Source organism: Egretta garzetta, unplaced genomic scaffold (assembly GCF_000687185.1).
Source record: "Egretta garzetta isolate BGI_Z169 unplaced genomic scaffold, ASM68718v1 scaffold97, whole genome shotgun sequence".
In the NCBI taxonomy this organism is placed as follows: domain Eukaryota; kingdom Metazoa; phylum Chordata; class Aves; order Pelecaniformes; family Ardeidae; genus Egretta; species Egretta garzetta.
The window spans coordinates 599,142-616,775 of NW_009260135.1; the positions used below are offsets into that span (position 1 = coordinate 599,142).

Consider the following 17,634-nt stretch of genomic DNA (forward strand, 5'->3'; position numbering starts at 1 on the left):
TGGCGTCACCATCCCTGGAGGTGTTAAAAAAAACGTGTAGATGTGGCATTTTGGGGCATGGTCTAGTAGGCATGATGGTGTTGGGTTGACAGTTGGACTTGATGATCTTAGAAGTCTTTTCCAACTTTAATGATTCTATGATTCAGGCCTGGTCTATGTGGCAGAGGGACACAGTAGCATAGAAGTGATTCTTGTTAGTTATTTTGTACAAAAAGTTTTATTTCCCAAGTGTCAAAGTGTCATTTCTAGAATGGATCATCCCTTCGTGCTTGTCTTAGCTATTTTGGAGGTGTGTTGGTAAGACGTAGAGTGGGCAGTCTGGTTTATTTACTTAAATAGCTCAAAATGTCCTGATGAGTTTATTCTCTCTCTGTGCTGCTGAACTGACAGTCACTCCGAGTTCAAAAAAAATGCTGTTGGCTGGGTGGCTCTGGGAAGAGCTGGTGGGTGGATAGATTTTAGAATCATTTCAGAAGACATGGGACATCGCTGACTATAGATCGCATCTCAGGTTTGAGGCCAAAGATGAGCTGTTTACTTCTTCCTCCATGTAAAATTGAAATGTTGAGCAGGGGCAGCTGAGTGCTGCATTGAACTCCATCTAGTTCACCAGAAGCTCTGATTTTTTTATTTTTGTAAAAATTTTTATTATTTCCCCCCCTCAGTTGAGTACCATTTATACTAGCATGTGTATATTAGGTAATCAAAGTGAGTTTGGTAATCTGGGCAAGGATTTGCTTGCTACTGGATTTCCTTCCTCCCATTTTTTTTTTTTTGAACTTGTGTCTGGTGGACTCACATTCATAACCAGCACAGCCGATTTTCACAAGCAGTGGGGCATTATACTGAAAACCTGAGCGGTGGTGCCAGGGAAATACAGTAGTCCCTATCTCTGTTCAGAACTGGCATGCCCAGGTATGTGGCAAATCACTCATCGCCACTTCCATGTCAGAGTCCCATCGCCTTACCTGGCAGAGGGAGATGCTGTGTCCAAGGAGGGAGGTAGCAGTGGGCGGAAGTGTTGTGAAAGAAGGCTCTGCAAACCAAAGCTAATTACAATCTGCTGGCTTCTTATGTGGGAAGAGTTGAAAGAAGATACTTTTCTTTTCCATACAATTCCACGCATATTAAGTAGAGGAGCTTCATATATTTCTTGATGTTTTGTCTCCTCCCATGCGATCATCTGGCTCTCCTGTTTTATGAAATGTCTTTGGCAATGATCACCACTGTCCAAGGCAGAACACTGCGTTCGCTAATGCCTGAACAGGACATGGCACACATTTCCAAGGCTATGCTGTAGCTTGCTCCTTTGGTTTTGATTCTCCCATGAAACCCCTCTAGGGTTCCCTTCTAGGGAATATTTTATTACTTCAAAAATTTACTCTGAAGTAGCAGATTGCTTTGCTGGGAAAAGCGTTTTGTCATTTGTGAAATAATACTACTTTGAATAAAAAACAAGCATTTGTGACAGGGAATCTGTAAGGGCCCATGTATGGTGCATGTGAAAAGAGTTAAGAGTCATCTATTGCCAAATATCTCAGGTCCAAATATAAATAGTGTGATCTAAAAGCTTCCTCAGGACCATTTCAACAGCTTATTCATTCCACCGTGCAGAGCCTCCTCTAGCTGGATTGTAAATAAATCAAGCACAAATATTCTTATGAATCTAGAAATGCACTTTCATAACAGAGGAGGTAAAACTTTTCAGAGAGGATACTTTACTGGGAGTAGAAAAACTAAGAAATTACAAGCAACAACCATATTTTTTTCTGCAAGCTATGCAAATTGATTTTTTTTTAAGCTTCAACAATTAGAAGTTGGTGTTCATTAGAATTCAGTATGCTTTGAAACCAATTCTATTTACCCAAAACATTGACTGCATTTTGGTAGAAAGAACTGAAATGAAGCCTTCGAGGTTGCATTATCAGGTAGTTGAGTGCTTTCCTCCTCAGAGACTTCTGTTTGTGAAGATGGGTTTTGTGGAGCTGTGTTCCTCAAAGCTTCGGGGCCGATACTCTGTGGTGTTAATGCTTTTATGTAGGGACTTCAGAAGTGTCGGTGGCTCTGCCTTCAGTGTTAACCTTTGTGATTGCCTCTTGAGATGACAGGACAAAATGGAGGTCTTTTTACTCTGCTCATTTTTCTCAGTTGGCAGGGGTCAGAGCTGTGAATTTGCTCTGGGTACCCTGTTCTCTGCACCACGCAGTTAAATTCTTCCGTGTGTGGTTCCCAGGCAGGGAGGTTTGACGTGGCTGTACATCCCTGGAGGGGAGACTCCTCAGGGAACTCCACGACAAGCACATATCTTCTGAGCTTTTTCAAGTTAAATGTTCTTGGTGAATCTGTGAAACAAGATGTTATGTTCTTTGTTGCTACATTCTCTCACCCCATTTTAGGAACTTCACTAGTTCTGGAAGAATTCCTCAGTTGGCTTAGTCTAACTATAAAAAGTTCCCTGAGAAAATCCCTGGAATTCATTGTGATAGCTAGTGTGTTCCTCTTTACAAAATGCTTTACTTTACTTTTAACAACAGAAGACAAAATCTAAGTTGTAGCTTGAGATTTGACTTGCTCTAATGAGAAGCAGATTGCACAATCTTAACGGAAATAGGGGCGTAAGGATTTAAAGGAGTGACGATCAAACCAAGTCATTGTCACCTGCTGGACAAGGCAACGCTCCGTGCTGTTTTCCAGGATCAGCAATTCCACAGTATTTCCTTTCCTAACAACATAGAGTAGTTGTGATTATTGTAGCAGCAGGTAAACAGCCATATAAAAGGACCAATTTCTTCTAAGGGATACAGGAATAACAAGGATGCTTTACTTTTTCCTTTAAAAAAAGGGTTTATGTTTTATTCTATCTTAGTTCTGGTATCTGGGATTAGAAGGAGAATTCTCCCTGGGTTTTATTCCGCAGGGATTTCTAGAAGGGGTAAGGGGTACATTTCCTGCTGTGGTGGGTTGTTGTGAAGGCTGAGTTTGGAAAGGAAGGCATAAAAATGAGAACTAATAATTACCCGACCTTGCCATGGACCAAAATCCATAGCAGGAGTATCTCTAGATTTCAGGTCTATGTTCCCTAGGAGAACTTGGAAATGTGAGAGCTTTATCTGCTGCAGGTTTCACTGGGAGGTCCCAGCCAAGCAAAGTTCATTGAGAGATAGAGAGAATACTATGAAATACTATGAAAAACTATTTAAAAGGTTTTAGTCATGTTTGAAGATTTTGATGGTGAAGAAATCAGGTCTGAGTGGTTTTGAATGACCACAGCCTGGACAAACCATGAGGATGTGTTTGCTGTAATCCAACAGCTTTTTGCCTGACTTGGAGCCACAGCATTTTAGCTTGATTTTCAGGGGAAAATCTGCTGTTAATCTCAGGGGCACTTTGTGTGCTTATTTTCTCATACTTCTGTTCTCACACAGATGCTTTCTGACAGAAAAGCCAGAAGGATAACTAGATGCTACTTTTATAATATGATGAGTTAATTTTTTGGGTTTGCCTCAACATCACCTTAGTGTATCCAAGAATCTACTTTAAACAATTTTATTTTCCTTTCTTTAAGCAAGGTTAAAGACTTTATTCAGATTACTTATGTCACAAGAGAAGAAAAATAGTCATGCAGCCCAGGTTTTGGCACATACGTCTTGCTCCCTGAAATACACACACTGGCAGTTTGTCTAATCTGCCTTGCGTCATAGATGATAAAGTTTCAGTCTTTGTCCTTGGGAAAATACTTTTCAATCAATGGATTTCCTTGTCAGAAAGTTTTTTGTTTTGTTAACCTGGTTTGTTTTTTTTTTTGTTAATTTTATCTCATTATTTCCTATTTTAAATCCTTTTCTATTGAGCTTATTAATTTTCTTCTTTGCAACTGATAATTCTTCCCCAGTATCTTTAATCTCTTTTAACTCTGTCTTAATGTATTGTCTGTGTTTTGTTCTGCATTTTTCCTCCCAGTTGGTCTAAGTCCTTAATTAAGGATGCAGCTTTCCTCTGAACAGTTTGTTTCCATAGAAATATCCTTCTTGATGCCTGCCGGTATAGTCCCAGCTGAAGTTAGATTTCTTGAGCTCCTATATTAACTCAAGATCATCAGCGAAGAAAATGGAAAACAATTGCTTTGGATTTTACTAAGAGAAAGTCAGAAACGAAGTTCCATTCAGCTTTGATTCCTGAAAAGTGTTTGTTGTGGGAGGCAGTAAAAGGGAGCGATGGGAAGAAAGGAGGGAGGAGATCTCTGGTAAATGCATTTACGTGTAAAATATTCCAGTGACATCAGACTTAAAATATGCAAGAAGTTTGGCTTTAATGAGATGTGACTTCATTTCTTGGCACAGTGCCTGTCTGAAATAACTTCAGTAACGGGGCTTTTGTACAGTTTTGGTTAAGTATGAGTGAGGGATTTGGAAGCAGCAAGTTCATTTATAAAAATGATTCATTTTGTTCATGCAGTATTTTTTGAAGTTGTTTAAAATGACCCGCTCTGGGCTTCTCTTTCACCATGTTTGAGCAAGGTGGAATGTAACTGGTTTGGAGACTCTGTGTACAGAATCCCTACATGTGCTGACCTACAGCAGGCTGATGGCTGGGGTTTTTGGTCAAGTTAAGTCAGCTTGTAATGCAACCCGTCAGGGAAGTTCTGGAGAGTCTTCAGCAAGGGTAAGTAGTTTCAGAAAAGAGGAAATCAAGCACTAATGGCTGTGTGGAGAAAAGATCCCATTTTCCAGGCTTCAGTCCCAAACAATGGCATAAGTTTGGGGGCTTTGCTGTTGATATTGGGTGGTCCTCGGTGAGCTGCAGAGCTGGGAATGGAAAAGCCTAGGTGAGGAGGAACTAGATTTTCTTGTCATCTTTCCCTCTGGCATGGCAACCTCCATCAGCAGCCCCACAAGTCTGCAGCCGGGCAGCTGGCTGTGGAGGGTTTGACACACTGAGAAAATAGCCAAATGCTTCTTCTGAAACTGAGACATCGTTATTCCAGACATCCTTGTGAAAACAGTAATTTTGACTTCAGCTATAGGTGCTTCTGTAAAAAACGATCAGGAGAGGGGAATGTAATTCCTTCTGAAAAGCCTTTAGAAATTCTTCACTTAATGCTGTGTCATACTGAGGTAGTCTCTACCATAAGATTTTCTGTAGGCCTTTTCTTGATCAGTTACCCATACAACACTAGGAATCTTGCCGTAAGTTTATTATTAAAGTAATTTAAGTGCCTAAAAGAGAGAGAAAACGAACATTTTAGGGCTATGCGTTTTTATCTCATGGTGAATGCCCAAAGGAAAGTGAGTGGGAAAGAGAAACTGCATGGTCTAGTTTTGGAGTATTTCTATCACGTGGAAGGAGTCTACTGATGTTATCCCCAGATTTAAATTGTGCATTCTGTCTTCTTAACCCAAGCACATAGCTGAGAATTTAATCAGTGAAGGGTGTGTACTTTTTATACTGCTTTGGGTGGATCTGGCAAAAAGCATTTTTTAGCTAATCATAGCTAGACGCCATATATCACACTCCTTTAATTTATTGTGTAGCCCAGTGCCAATATCAAACATCTTTTTTATTGTGCCATACAAATTGCTAGCTTAAGAACCAATTGCACAAAAAATAAATCATAAGTCAGTGCAAATTTTGCATTTGGTTGTTATACAGAAAACAAATCTAGTGATAATGAAACATACCCATAAATTGCAACTTCATTAGGCTATAATGATCCTAAGTGAGATTGGGGTAAGAGAAATGAACAGAAAAATGCATTACTTCACTTCTTAAATCTTTATTTAGAAAAAAACCCCAGCCACATCCAGAAGAACTCTTGTTTCAAATAGGAAAAATTTTGCTTATCTATTGCATTCGATCTCTCTTTTTTTTTTTTTTCCTTACGTGTTTTAAGCTCTAAATTGTAAGAGCCTAAACATTGCAAGAAGTTGTCCTACAGAAATGTAGAGCCTGATCTGTATACCTGGAGTGGTTCATAGACTTTGAATTATCTTTTGACCTCTGTAAATTAACACAGTATCCCACCCATATGTGCCCTATAGAACTGTAATGCCTAACAGTCTAGCAGATATCAAATTATTAGTGATTTAAAGCTAACTTGCCGGGAAATAATTTTTAACATATTAATACTTTTGATATGTTCTTCTGAGACAAGCCTACATGACACTCTGTACCTTGTCGAGTATCCCTGTGCAATGGTTGTAAAGGCTGATAATGCCTTTTCATTAGAAATATACAATTTTGTGTTGCTCATCTTGGCTTAAAAATCAGCTCAGAACTTTCTTTTTTTTTATAAATAAATTTAATATGACAAAATAGACTGCCTACATTTAGAGCTCGGGGGGAGGAGGCTCTATTAGTTTAAGTCAGTAAAACAGCATCAATAAAAGCAGAAAATAAAATCACAGCAGCAATGAACTACAGCAAATGCAAAGAAATCCAATTAGCTGCAAAGGTCAAAAAGCGTGCTAATGTTTTTAGCACACAGATTCGTTGCTCAACTGCATATGAATTTTTCAGACCACAAACTATTTTTTGTCTAGACTAAGTCTATATAAGCAAAATAAAAGTAAAGGTTCTGTCTGTTCCGTGAAAACTACTGTGGCAAGGGACCTAATTGCAACACAATAACCACACCGTGTGGCTGGGTCACACTGGGTAGCTCGTATCAGGCATTGGTTTCCATCATGGATCCCAGCTCCTGTTCTGTTCCATCTACAGTAAAAAAGAAAAAATCTGCTGCTAGGCACAGCATCTCCTTTGCAGGATGTAACATCAGTCTTAATTTTTTGTGTGCAGCGTAGAGGCAGCATTGTTCTAGGAAGAAAAAAATGGAACAGGAGCTATTTTTGTAAAAATTGGAGTAATCTATCAAAATGACATTGGCAAAATGTTAAAACATTGAGGCAAGGCAGCAACTTAGCCCTGAAGTGTTGATGTGCCTTCAGTTACTCCTTCACTCTGAATGGTAAAGGGAACGGGATAACTCTTCTGTATAGCCAGCTACCCTGGGTGGGTATCCGTGAGACACCCCTCCTGCAGAACAGGCAGTGCAATGGGGTGCTGTACCGCCTGCTCAGGCTGCCGGGAAGGTGCGACCCGGAGCCCAGCCGTGCTGGCCATCCTGCGTGGGAGAACGGCACCGAGGTCAGCACCCCGGTCTGAAGAGGCTGCCCCAGGCCCCCTGCCGTTGCACCCCTACAGCAGCTGTGACTGGGAGCACAGGGCGGTAGAACAGGGTGAGCGCGGGCACGCCGACCGACCTGCGCCGCTCGCAGACGGTGCCTCGCAGCGCACAGCTACCCCGCTCTGCGGGTGAGGGCCAGAGAGGCACGGAACGGTGGGGCGGGGGTGAGAATCCCTGGGTGAGAATTCAGGTGGGTGCTGCAGAGACCTTCCATGCCTCTTTAATATTGCTACTTCATTAGTATGACGATAGCTCCTGGTCTACACGTCAGACCATGCTCTTCTAGTACCTGTTGCTTTTGCTTCATAGGTGGATGCATTTAAGAAATGCTTAGTAGATTTTCTGGCTTCGCTGCCTATCTTTGAATATCGACAAGCTTCATCAGGGTGTAGTGACCAAGTAAAAGATTGTCCTTAACCTGGACTCAACAGCTGTAAACAGGCTCAGCGCAGCATACCCACAGCAGGCCTGACAAACTAGATTTTTAAAAAATATTATCCCTTACTGGCCAGCCTCTGTTGGGTTAAATAGTTCCTAACATGTAGGTTGAACCACACATGGAAGTACTGGTGACATTTTGTAGAGTTAAGGAAAGCTGAGTGGTACACGATGAAGGAGCACAGACAATGCGCTTGTTTCGGGTTTTGCTAATTTTGTGCTGTATGTTTATTGATATTGGCTCTATTGGAAGTTCCTCCTGGGACTTTTACATCGATTATTTCTCAATCACATACAAGGGTCCCGTAAAAAAAAAAACCAGCCATGAGGAGCTGCTGCATCAGGGAAATGTATCTGTTCCTGTTTTACAGCCAGCAGGACGAAAGCACGGAGAAGCAACGTATCTGGGATTAGACTGCAGGGAGCTAAATCCCCTGCTTCTTGCTCCATTTACTCAGATAAGAATTTTTAAGTGTGGATTTGGAAATTAGAGAGTTACACTCTAATTTCTCCTAAAGCCAATGGCAGTTAGATACCTAATTCCCCTCAGCCCTTTGAAATTCTTGTAGAGCAAACACTACCTTCTCTAACTTATGTAGAAGCAATTAAAAGATCAGCCAATACTGTCAAGCTAGGTAATGTGGTCTGCAAAGAAAATGTCTTTAAACTTGTCTAGGTCCCAGTAACCAACGTGGGAGGCTAATGACAAGGACCCAAGTAAATCCTGATGTCAGCCGGGGAGTCCCAGTAATCAGCTTGGGAAGCTAATGCCAAGGAGCTGGGTAAAGATGCAATTAAGGTTGCCACAAAGTACTGGGATACATTGCAGTTCCCAGCTGTGGTAACTGAGGAGTTGGCTGTGGTTCCAAAACACCAGCATGATAGTGAAATAGGAACAAAAGGACAAATATTTTGTGCTTTTCATTTTCCAGACATTTATGTTCACTGTCTGCATGGAGCCTAAATTGTCCTGGAAAAATTCCAAGCCATAATCCTTTTTTTTCCCTCCTTCTCCAGTGGGTTAGTAAAGTACAATTAAGCTTTTCTATTTTGCATTGCAAAAGGGACAACAGAATAAACATTTCCACTTATTTATGATCCATCTTAGTTTTTGGAGAGTTTGACAGTTTTACAAGTCCCTGACCACTCACCCTGGTCAGCGCAAACACCCTGCTTAGACAGCATCGCATTCGAGCCGTCAACATTGAGTAGACAACATGCTCAGACTCCCTCCTTAAGTAAGAGGAGATAACTTAAGAAAAAAAGTTCTTGAAAATCCTGTCGCAAGTATAATGCGGATCTGAACGTTCTCAGGAGATCACAGTGCTAGCTCACCAAATGCATTTTTCATAGAGTGTGTATAAAATGAAATGCCTTATTAGCAGCTGCAAGTCACAGGGAAGTAATACAAATCTTTATAGCCCCAGGAAGATACATGGACCAGAGAGATGCAATGGGAAACTTGTAATTTTGTCTTTGAATGGACCCTGAAAAAGCCTTGTCGCTTCCTGAACAACCATTAAGGACAGGATCTAAGTCAGGGTGTAAAGGACCTGCCAGCTCACAGATGACAGCTCATGAACTACAGGAAAAACACATTGCAGGTATTGACGTGGGGCTGCCAAGCATGCCCAGCGCCTGTTGACTCCGGTTCTGGAGGAGGCTGAGGGGGACGATAGTTTGGGGTTGCTGGAGATGAGAGGAGGCAGCAGCATCTCGCTGTGCCAAATCAAGCAGGTTTTGAGGCGGGGGCTCTGGGCATCTGCTTGTCTGTTGCTGGTGCAGTAGGATTTGTGCCATGTGAAAAAAAAAAATCTGCCTATATAATGACAGATATCGGGAAAGATCAAAATTCTTTGGCTTTTTTTTTTTCTGTTTCCTTTCAGGTTGGGGTAATATGTAGTCAAATCAAGTCAGAGTCAGTCCTACCCTCTTTTCTATTCTCCTGTCTGTACTTGCACGGCGTGGGGAGGAGAGGCGATGCGAGTGCCTTCTTAGCTGGGTGTGTGGAGAAAAATCTGATCCTTTTCACAAGCACTGCACTTGCATACTACAGAAAAGTGGACAAGTAGGGTCCTGGAGTAACTAATGCAGAGGTGCTGCAAAAAGCAAGAAAACCTCCCAAACTCTTCGCTCACTGGCATGGTTTTGGATGATTCAGATTAAACACAAATCCCTTTAATGAGTTAAGACCTGATCACCATGCGATTCTTACCTTTCAAAACTGGAAAAGTATTTTGTATGAAGATAGAGGTAAAAGTGATGCACCTACCAATGGTTTTTAAAAATAGTCTAAAAAAAAATACTTTGAAAATAGGAAAGCTACAATGAGACTTCTGAAAAATGATAGATTTAGGCTAAGGCTCCATCCTACACTGAGCTGCCCTAAGGGCTGCTGGCCAGTTGTGTGTGCCCATGCCTATCCCTGCATGTGCCCACCTCTGCCCCTGGCTTGCCACTGGTGCGCATCTGGACACGTGGTAGCCAGCTCAGAAAGCTGAAGCATCACAAACGTGATCACACCAAAAAAAGTGAATCGTCTACTACCAGTTTGGCTGGCCGGGCTTGCTCACACAGGCTCAGCAGTGTCAGTGAGGAGGGGCAGGAACATGCAGGCGGGGAAAGGAAAGGTTCATTGTACTTACGCTTTCAAACAGTAATTTGTATCCTCCCACTTTATTTAAAGGAAGTCTTTAAAAAAATTAACATACAGTTGTTTGACACTCTTCCTTAATTGACATTTGTGATCATCTTGCAGTAGGACCGACTGGCCTGTTTCATATACAGCTTCCCCTTGGTTTCAGTTGCTGCCTCTCCCTCGTTGTTAGGAAAGTGCTGCTTCCTGCAAGGAAAACGTCTCAGAGAGAATGCCTAAATCTCAGCACCAGTGTCTTTCCATTCTTGCAAGCACTCCTGTTGACATTGATGTTCATTCTGGTAGGGACTGTAGCATCTGGTTTCCAAGTACCTTACGAGCCTGGGTTTGCTCTCCAGTCTGCAAACAGGACAGTGCTAAGATGGGGGAAACGCAGTTTTTCAGGTCTTGAACGCAAGTGGCTGAAGGAGAGGAGGTGTCAGCCAAGCTGATGTAGGCACTGCAGCTCTGGCGAGAAGGGGCAGTGGAGCACGGGATGGCACCACAGCGGAGAAGGGGGAGCAGCAGCCGTGGAGGGCAAGGTTTGCTGGGGCTCCTTGGGACAGGCAGGCTGTGGCACAGCTCTTGTGCTAGATGCTGTGTGCAGTGGGGCTGGGCTGAGCCTTCAGCACAGAATGGGCTGCCATAGGATAGTGCCATAGTGCGGCCATAGGATTGCACAGGTCACATACATGTGTTATTGCCTCTCATAAACATCTGGTAGCAACCTATCACCCATAGCCCATGGGGAAACAGCTGGCTTGGCATGGAAATTTTGCCGGCAGCCTCTAATATAAATATCTGATTTATAAATATCTGTTGCACATTTATAATGGTTGCTGCCCAAGGTGGGTATGTTGTGTTAGCCATTAGTGCTACTCATGATTGTTGCCCTTCTTTTACCTCTCTGTGACTTTTCTTCCCAGATCTTAAGAAGTCTCTGGGGTCCCTGATGGAGAGCACTGCTGGGGTGCTTCATCTGTGTTCTGCCATTACTATCTAACGAGTTTTCACTTGTCCTTCAGGCTGCACATGCCATAAAAGCAAAGCAGTCTTGCACGTCAGTACTGAGTGCAGCCCTGTGGAGAGCAGTTACTTCCTTTTGAGCAATTATTTCTTATTTCCTTTTTATTTCCTCCTCTCATACCGATCCTTATCCTAGTAATACAGGCTGGTCTGGGAATTTCCCTTCATCAGAGTAAAATTCCTAGGCATCCATTTTCCCTTTACGATTTCAATTTCCAGTTGGATTGGGAGGACGCAACACAGACATCCCTGAAATATAGCCGTAGCAGCAGGACACTTTCGGTAGTTATTTTAACAGTGACATAATGGCAGCAAATCTAATGGCAAATAATTGTAGACACGCAGGGCAGGAACTTCCTAGTGCTTCATGTGTTGTCTCCTAACACAGCAGTGGTGTTGCAACATGGGGCTGTGCAAAGGTGTGTTAAAAGGTCTGAAGTTTTACATTAGCAAAGAAAGTTCCCCCAGCTCCTGTGTCTTTGTCCTATGGAAAAGGCCACCTCTAAGTGTAAGAACGTCATTGAATTTTCAGTCATATTCATTGGAACTGTTATCACTAGCTGCAAAATATTTTCTAGCCTCTTCTTGTTTGCATCACTGTTCATGTCTTGGTCTGCTCTGAGACTAGAGTCGTACTTTTAATGTGTTGGGAACTGGGGAAGCTTCAGCTCTTCCACAGTCGCTCTCCCGCGTGAGCTGAGGGAGGCTGTGCTCAGGCTCAGGCTGACTAGTTCAAAGCAAGCTCTGCAATGAGGACAGCTACCGTTTCTCCACAGCTGAGCTGGTTGAGCGAGTCTACTGGGTTTTTCGAAGTGCAAATCCCTTTTTCTTTGTGAAGACTTCTAGTGTTAGACTGGTCATCCTCCTGGCTCTTTTCTGCAGATTTTTTTTTTTTCTCTCCTGTTTTGCCCTGTGAGTACAATGCTTGTGTTTTACCAGTCTCCCATCTTGGTATTCAACAAATGTTGTATTATGATAAAGATTATGATAAATTATGGCACTAAGTATAGTAATAAATGTAGGCAGAGTGTGGCTATTGTGGAAGAAATTAGCTTCTCTTTTGCAGTTTGGAAAAAAAAGGAGTCATGCATCTGTTTTATGTAGAAATATCCTTATCATCCTGTGATATCGCTTTATTCTCAGATGAAAAAGCCACGGAATTTTGTGCAGGAAAGCCTTTGTTACGGATGGCATTGTCCAAATGAACCAAGTGATAATGGAAATAATTTAAAGTTTAGAAGTAGAATAATAAAATCATTGAAGTTCTGTAAGTTTTTTGATGAGTTTCTTGAGTCTGTTGCACCGATGGCTTACAACTGGGAAGTTAGAGCAAAGCAAGCAGGGAATTTGAATAGGTATGTTATGTGAAGTGCCTCGCAATCCTAACCTTTGAGTGTATGTGTAAAGAAAATAGTTTTAAGAAACAGGTCTGTTCCTCTAGCCAAGCACGCTACATTTTAAGGTGCTTTACAAATGTTTCTCTCTACTGAGCACGCCTGATTTTAAGGTACTTTAAAAACATCTCTTCCAAAGAAGTCTTTGCCTTTTGGTTGGTGTCTGTTGTAACATGTGCTGGAGTACGTGCAGACATACAAAAGCTGTAGTATGGGAATCCTCTCCTCTTCAACAGACCCAGTAATTTCTAGAGTTTAGAGCCTGCTGGCATGTACCCATGCTAAACATGTTTATGTTTTTGAGGCATCTGGTGAGTGTTGTGTGATTCTGTGAAGTTGCATTCTGCTCCTGTAGGAATGGTACAGTGTTGGCCATAGGGCGTTGTGAATTGTCGCAAAACGAGCAGTTAATTCTTGACATCTGCTGTGCTGAAGTGACTGCCAAGTCGCGTCGGTAACTGGCAAGGAAATAAATATTGATAGACCCTAGCAACAGGTACTCTGGAGAACTCTTGTTCTGGGAACGCTTAGGCTGTGTCCAGTGTTATTAATGTTGTGATAGCATTTTAAGTTTATTTATAGGATTTGTTTGTGTCTTATCACCATCTCTCAGAACTGGAATGCATGAATGGGCTTTGCTGTGTGAGGGCACGGACGTGGGTATCGTACACCCTTCCCTGGTGACTCACTGCGACATATAACAGATGCTTCACTGTCCAGATCTTGGGGGTAGCTGATGTACTCGACGTATGACATCCCAAGTATGTGCTCATATCTAGACCCTCGTATGTTTGCTCTCTCTCCTACGTTGGAATGACTACTCCAGAGCTACGTACATACAAGTGCGCCGGACACAAGATTTTATTTCTTTTTACTAATATGCTAACAAGACATTCATATACAAGACCCCTGAGAATCCACCAGATAAAATTAGCTTGCTTATCTTGTGAAAGCCTCAACTTCTGTGAGCACTGTAAGTGAATAATTTCATGTTCTCATTGCAGAAATTGAAGCCAGAGAAGCCTGTGACTGGCTGAGAGCTGCTGGCTTTCCCCAGTACGCTCAGCTATTTGAAGGTACGATCCCAAACGCTTGTCAAGCCGCTGATGCTGAATTCGAGTTAATTGTTTACACAAATAATCTTTCAGGACTTGACACTTTTGGAGGAAGCACTTCCAAATTCTATAATGCCTTTATGCAAATCTGTAGAAAAATAGTAACCTGGTGTGTGTTCTTGCAGGAGTGACATCTTAATCAGGTTAGCATGGACTCAGGAGAATTCTGTAAAGGACCAGATATTTCCTGGTTATCGTTAGACTGTAACTCAGTCATATTTCTGCTTTTGTGATTTTTAGTTGCTTATAATTTTCTCAGGCTCTTTTCCTTGGAGTGTTGGGGTTTTTTTCCAACTCACTGATTGCAACCAAAACTCATCTAAGGCTGTGGTCTTGAGAAAGATTTTTTTTCTATTGAAAAAGAATGTTGGAAAAATCATCTTGCAGTCACAAGTTTTTAAAGCAGATACTCGGAAGCAGCCAGCCACAGTCAACCAATGCAATTCCAGCACGTTGTTGTTAAAGCTCCAAAGAGCCCTTATTATTCGTGGGAGAGAGAGGGATTTGTTGAGAACTTGTATAATTTTCAGACATTTGTGCTTATACCTTAAAACTGTTCATCTTTAAAATGTTTATCATTACAAAAGTTGAGTGTAACAAAAGCTAATATTTTTTAAGAGAGATTTTATCAAAGAACTATGGTTAAAAGAACAGTCACTTCTGCCTGCTCTTACTCCCGCCTCCCTTGTTCATTGCAAAATTAAAAACTGGAAGTCAAGCAGTAGAGCCAAATTTGAAAGCTGTATGCTATGGAACATGATGTCTCATGGAAGTGCTTCCCGCTTGACTACAGCAGATCTCATTGTATAAGCTGTCAGTCATACAGTTGTTGGACATGGACATTGTTGTTCTTCTGGGTAAGGACTCCTCTGTATTACCTTGCTGTTTGTGCGGTGGCCTGGCTTGACTAGGTAAATTAAGTTTAAAAAGTAAGCCAAGAAAATACTGATGGATCTCACTGGTTCCCTCTGCAAGGCTAAATCAAATCTCAGAAGCTGGATCCCTGAACTCTTCCGCTGATCAGCTTCAAGCACAGCATGACTTGCTGGGCTCACCTGCAAAATACTCCTGGTTTTATACTGCACTTGAAGGCAGAAGGTGCAGTGAACCTAACCAAAGCAAAACCTGAATTTTGTATTTCTTGGCTAGAGCACATAGTGACTGCAGGCTCCTGGAAATGCAGCAAATGCTTGCCTACCTGTAGCGAATAGCAAGCAGATGCCTACCTTTATTCTCCCACTTGCTCTAAGGAACTGATCCTCCCTTACTTGAAGGACATTTGTGTGAATATATAGCTATAGAAATACATTTATTTCACCTATGATAAATATGTTGCAAATTTCAAAGTCTTTGCAATTATAACTCAGTTTTCAGATTCAACTTCTTTGTTTACAGATATGCAGTTTCCTATTGATGTAAAAACTGTGAGGAAAGATCATGAATTTTTAGATGGCGATGAGATTGAATCACTATTCAGGTAAACACTAATTATGAATCATCTTTAATACCTCCAGGCCCCGTAGTTATTTGTTATTCATCTTTTCATGCCTTAGTTTTTGTCAGAGACTAACAAAGTCACCAATGCTACAACTGAAGGAAAACACTTATGCACATACTTTAGTACCACTGAAGTTGGTTGGTTTAAGAATTTAAAGGTAAAGTAAGCATGTGTCTGCACGACTTCTTCAGCCAAGGTCTCAGTGACGTTATACTAAGCACCAAATCTGTATTTTCTGTAATGTAAAACATCTTCAGGCCAAGAAAGAATACTCAGTTCCCTGCAAGCATATGGTAGGATGGCAGCTTGTGCTTTAGCGGAGTGCAGGGATTTCCCCGACTAGTGAGCTTCCCCAGCGCCGTTCCAGGAGATAAACAGCAAGAATGATCTGCACAAGAGTTAAGTTTTCTGTTTTGTTTTCCTGAATACTTTTTTTGAGTGAGAAACAAAGGTATCGATTTGAAATTATTGTTTTGCACAGCTGTCCGCAGCACACAACTGAAATTGCATCATCAGTGCAAAGTCAAACTCATTGCTCTTTGCACTTGCCGCATGTAAGAGTGCCGGGATCGCGTAGAGGCGTTCTACTTTACTACGTACTGCAGCTGTCAAAGCCTTCTCATGAGGAGATGGTTTAGCAGGTGAACTCCAGACTACCCACGCCACACCGCTTGGTGATCCAAGCAATGCAACGAGAATTTCTCATAAGGGCCTGGAAAGTTCCTCTTCTGGTGAAGTGGTTCGGTCCTTTTCTGCATTGTTAGGTCACCTGAATTCAAATCCTGCTTGTAACAGGAGCCCCAACAGGAGCTGTTTGCATATACATCTCCAATGCACAGCAGATATTAGAGACCTTTGGGTATATTTTGTTTCTTGATATGACTGAGTGTTCCTCCAGGGCTGTCAGTGTGCCTCCCTGTTGATGCCACGTATTTGTTTGTTGGTTAAGTGGCTGACTAGTTTGGGACCTTATTGATTCAGCAAGTTTTAATTACAATGATAGATAATAAAGTCCTTCCAAGTATACAGATTAAAGTAGTCTTTTTTTATTTTATTTTAAGAAGCCCACTCAGAGTTTCTTTCATTTTCAAAATCTTAAAACAATACACATTTTTTTGCAACATTAGAGCTCATCATATGATTTTTAGTTAACTGATTAATTATGGTCCTCTAATTTTAAAATGGCAGAACTGGAACTGTGAACGTCACGGGGTTGTTAGTTGGCACTGGTTTTGGCAAAGCATATGGACGCCCTCTAACAGAATGTCAGTCTGTGACACCAGTAATGAAGACTCCATGGTAGAAGTTCACAGCTAGTTTGGTTGGTGCATGTTTGTTTTCAAGAAATAAAATCATTTAAATTTAAAGCTTCTGTCTTTTTTCTTATACCCTAGGCGGTTGAACACATTGAACAAGTGTGCATCAATGAAAGTGGAAATAAGCCATCAGAGGAAACAGGTATGTTTATAAAATACAGTCAATTTTCCCATTAAAAATGTGTCTAGCTATTATATCGAAAACTTGTTTTTAAAAGATGTATAAAGGATTAGCGATTTCTACACTTTTTTTTTTATTCTTTTCCATCTTGCAAAGCTCTTCCATTTTCATTTTCTGCTGAAAAACATACTAATGGAGATTGAAATTATGTGATGTTCATTTTGTAATTTTGTAATGTAGGTTAGAGGTGGGGTTTGAAACAGCTTTTAAAAATAATTTGACACATGTTACTGTCCAATAGCTGCACCAAGGCCCACCTCAGCATGCCTTTTCTTGCTTTTCTAAGTAGTTTCACATCCTATTTAAGGCCTGAAAGTGAAATTTCATTCTTATTGACTGAACGAAGGATAAGAAATTAAAATGGACAATCCAAATAGTGTCAGCCAGTGTCAAACGTCCATCCGATAGAAGCTGGATAGGTTTTAGCTGTGCTGGCTTTGTCGTCTCCTGCAAAAAAAGTACTGCAGATAAAACAGAGTTATAGCCCCATCTTGGCTGGTTAACACCAGGACAGTAAAGCCTCTTAGGTACCATGGATTAACTGCAGGACTAGCAAGAAAATAATGTAATCTTTTGGAAAAACGTCTAGTTTTTTGGAAAGTTCCGCTCTGCCATCAGGCAAGAATGGGTCAAGAGAAGGTCCGCAGAGAAGAGGCAGGTCATTCCCTGTGGACCCTCTAACAGTTTGCTGGCCCAGCGCTCACTTGGAGTGGGGACAGTACAGCGAGTGGGGCACCTGGGGCAAACGGCCGGTGAGGCTGAGGTCTCCAAGAGGGTGTGCCAGGCACTGAGGCTTCCACAGTGCCGCAGCCAGATGCATCTTTACCTGAAAATGGATGTTTTGGTCA

At 41.7% G+C, this 17,634-nt stretch overlaps 1 protein-coding gene across 1 annotated transcript in view; it reads left to right on the forward strand.

Annotated features, from left to right (window-relative positions):
* The first annotated feature begins 12,587 nt into the window (after window positions 1-12,587).
* Window positions 12,588-17,634, forward strand: part of LOC104128761 (rho GTPase-activating protein 7-like) — a 14,300-nt gene continuing 9,253 nt past the window's right edge. The window contains 5 exon segments of the mRNA XM_035897039.1: window positions 12,588-12,637; window positions 13,032-13,130; window positions 13,670-13,752; window positions 15,187-15,268; window positions 16,684-16,747. Coding sequence (XP_035752932.1) covers window positions 12,588-12,637; window positions 13,032-13,130; window positions 13,670-13,752; window positions 15,187-15,268; window positions 16,684-16,747 — 378 coding nt within the window.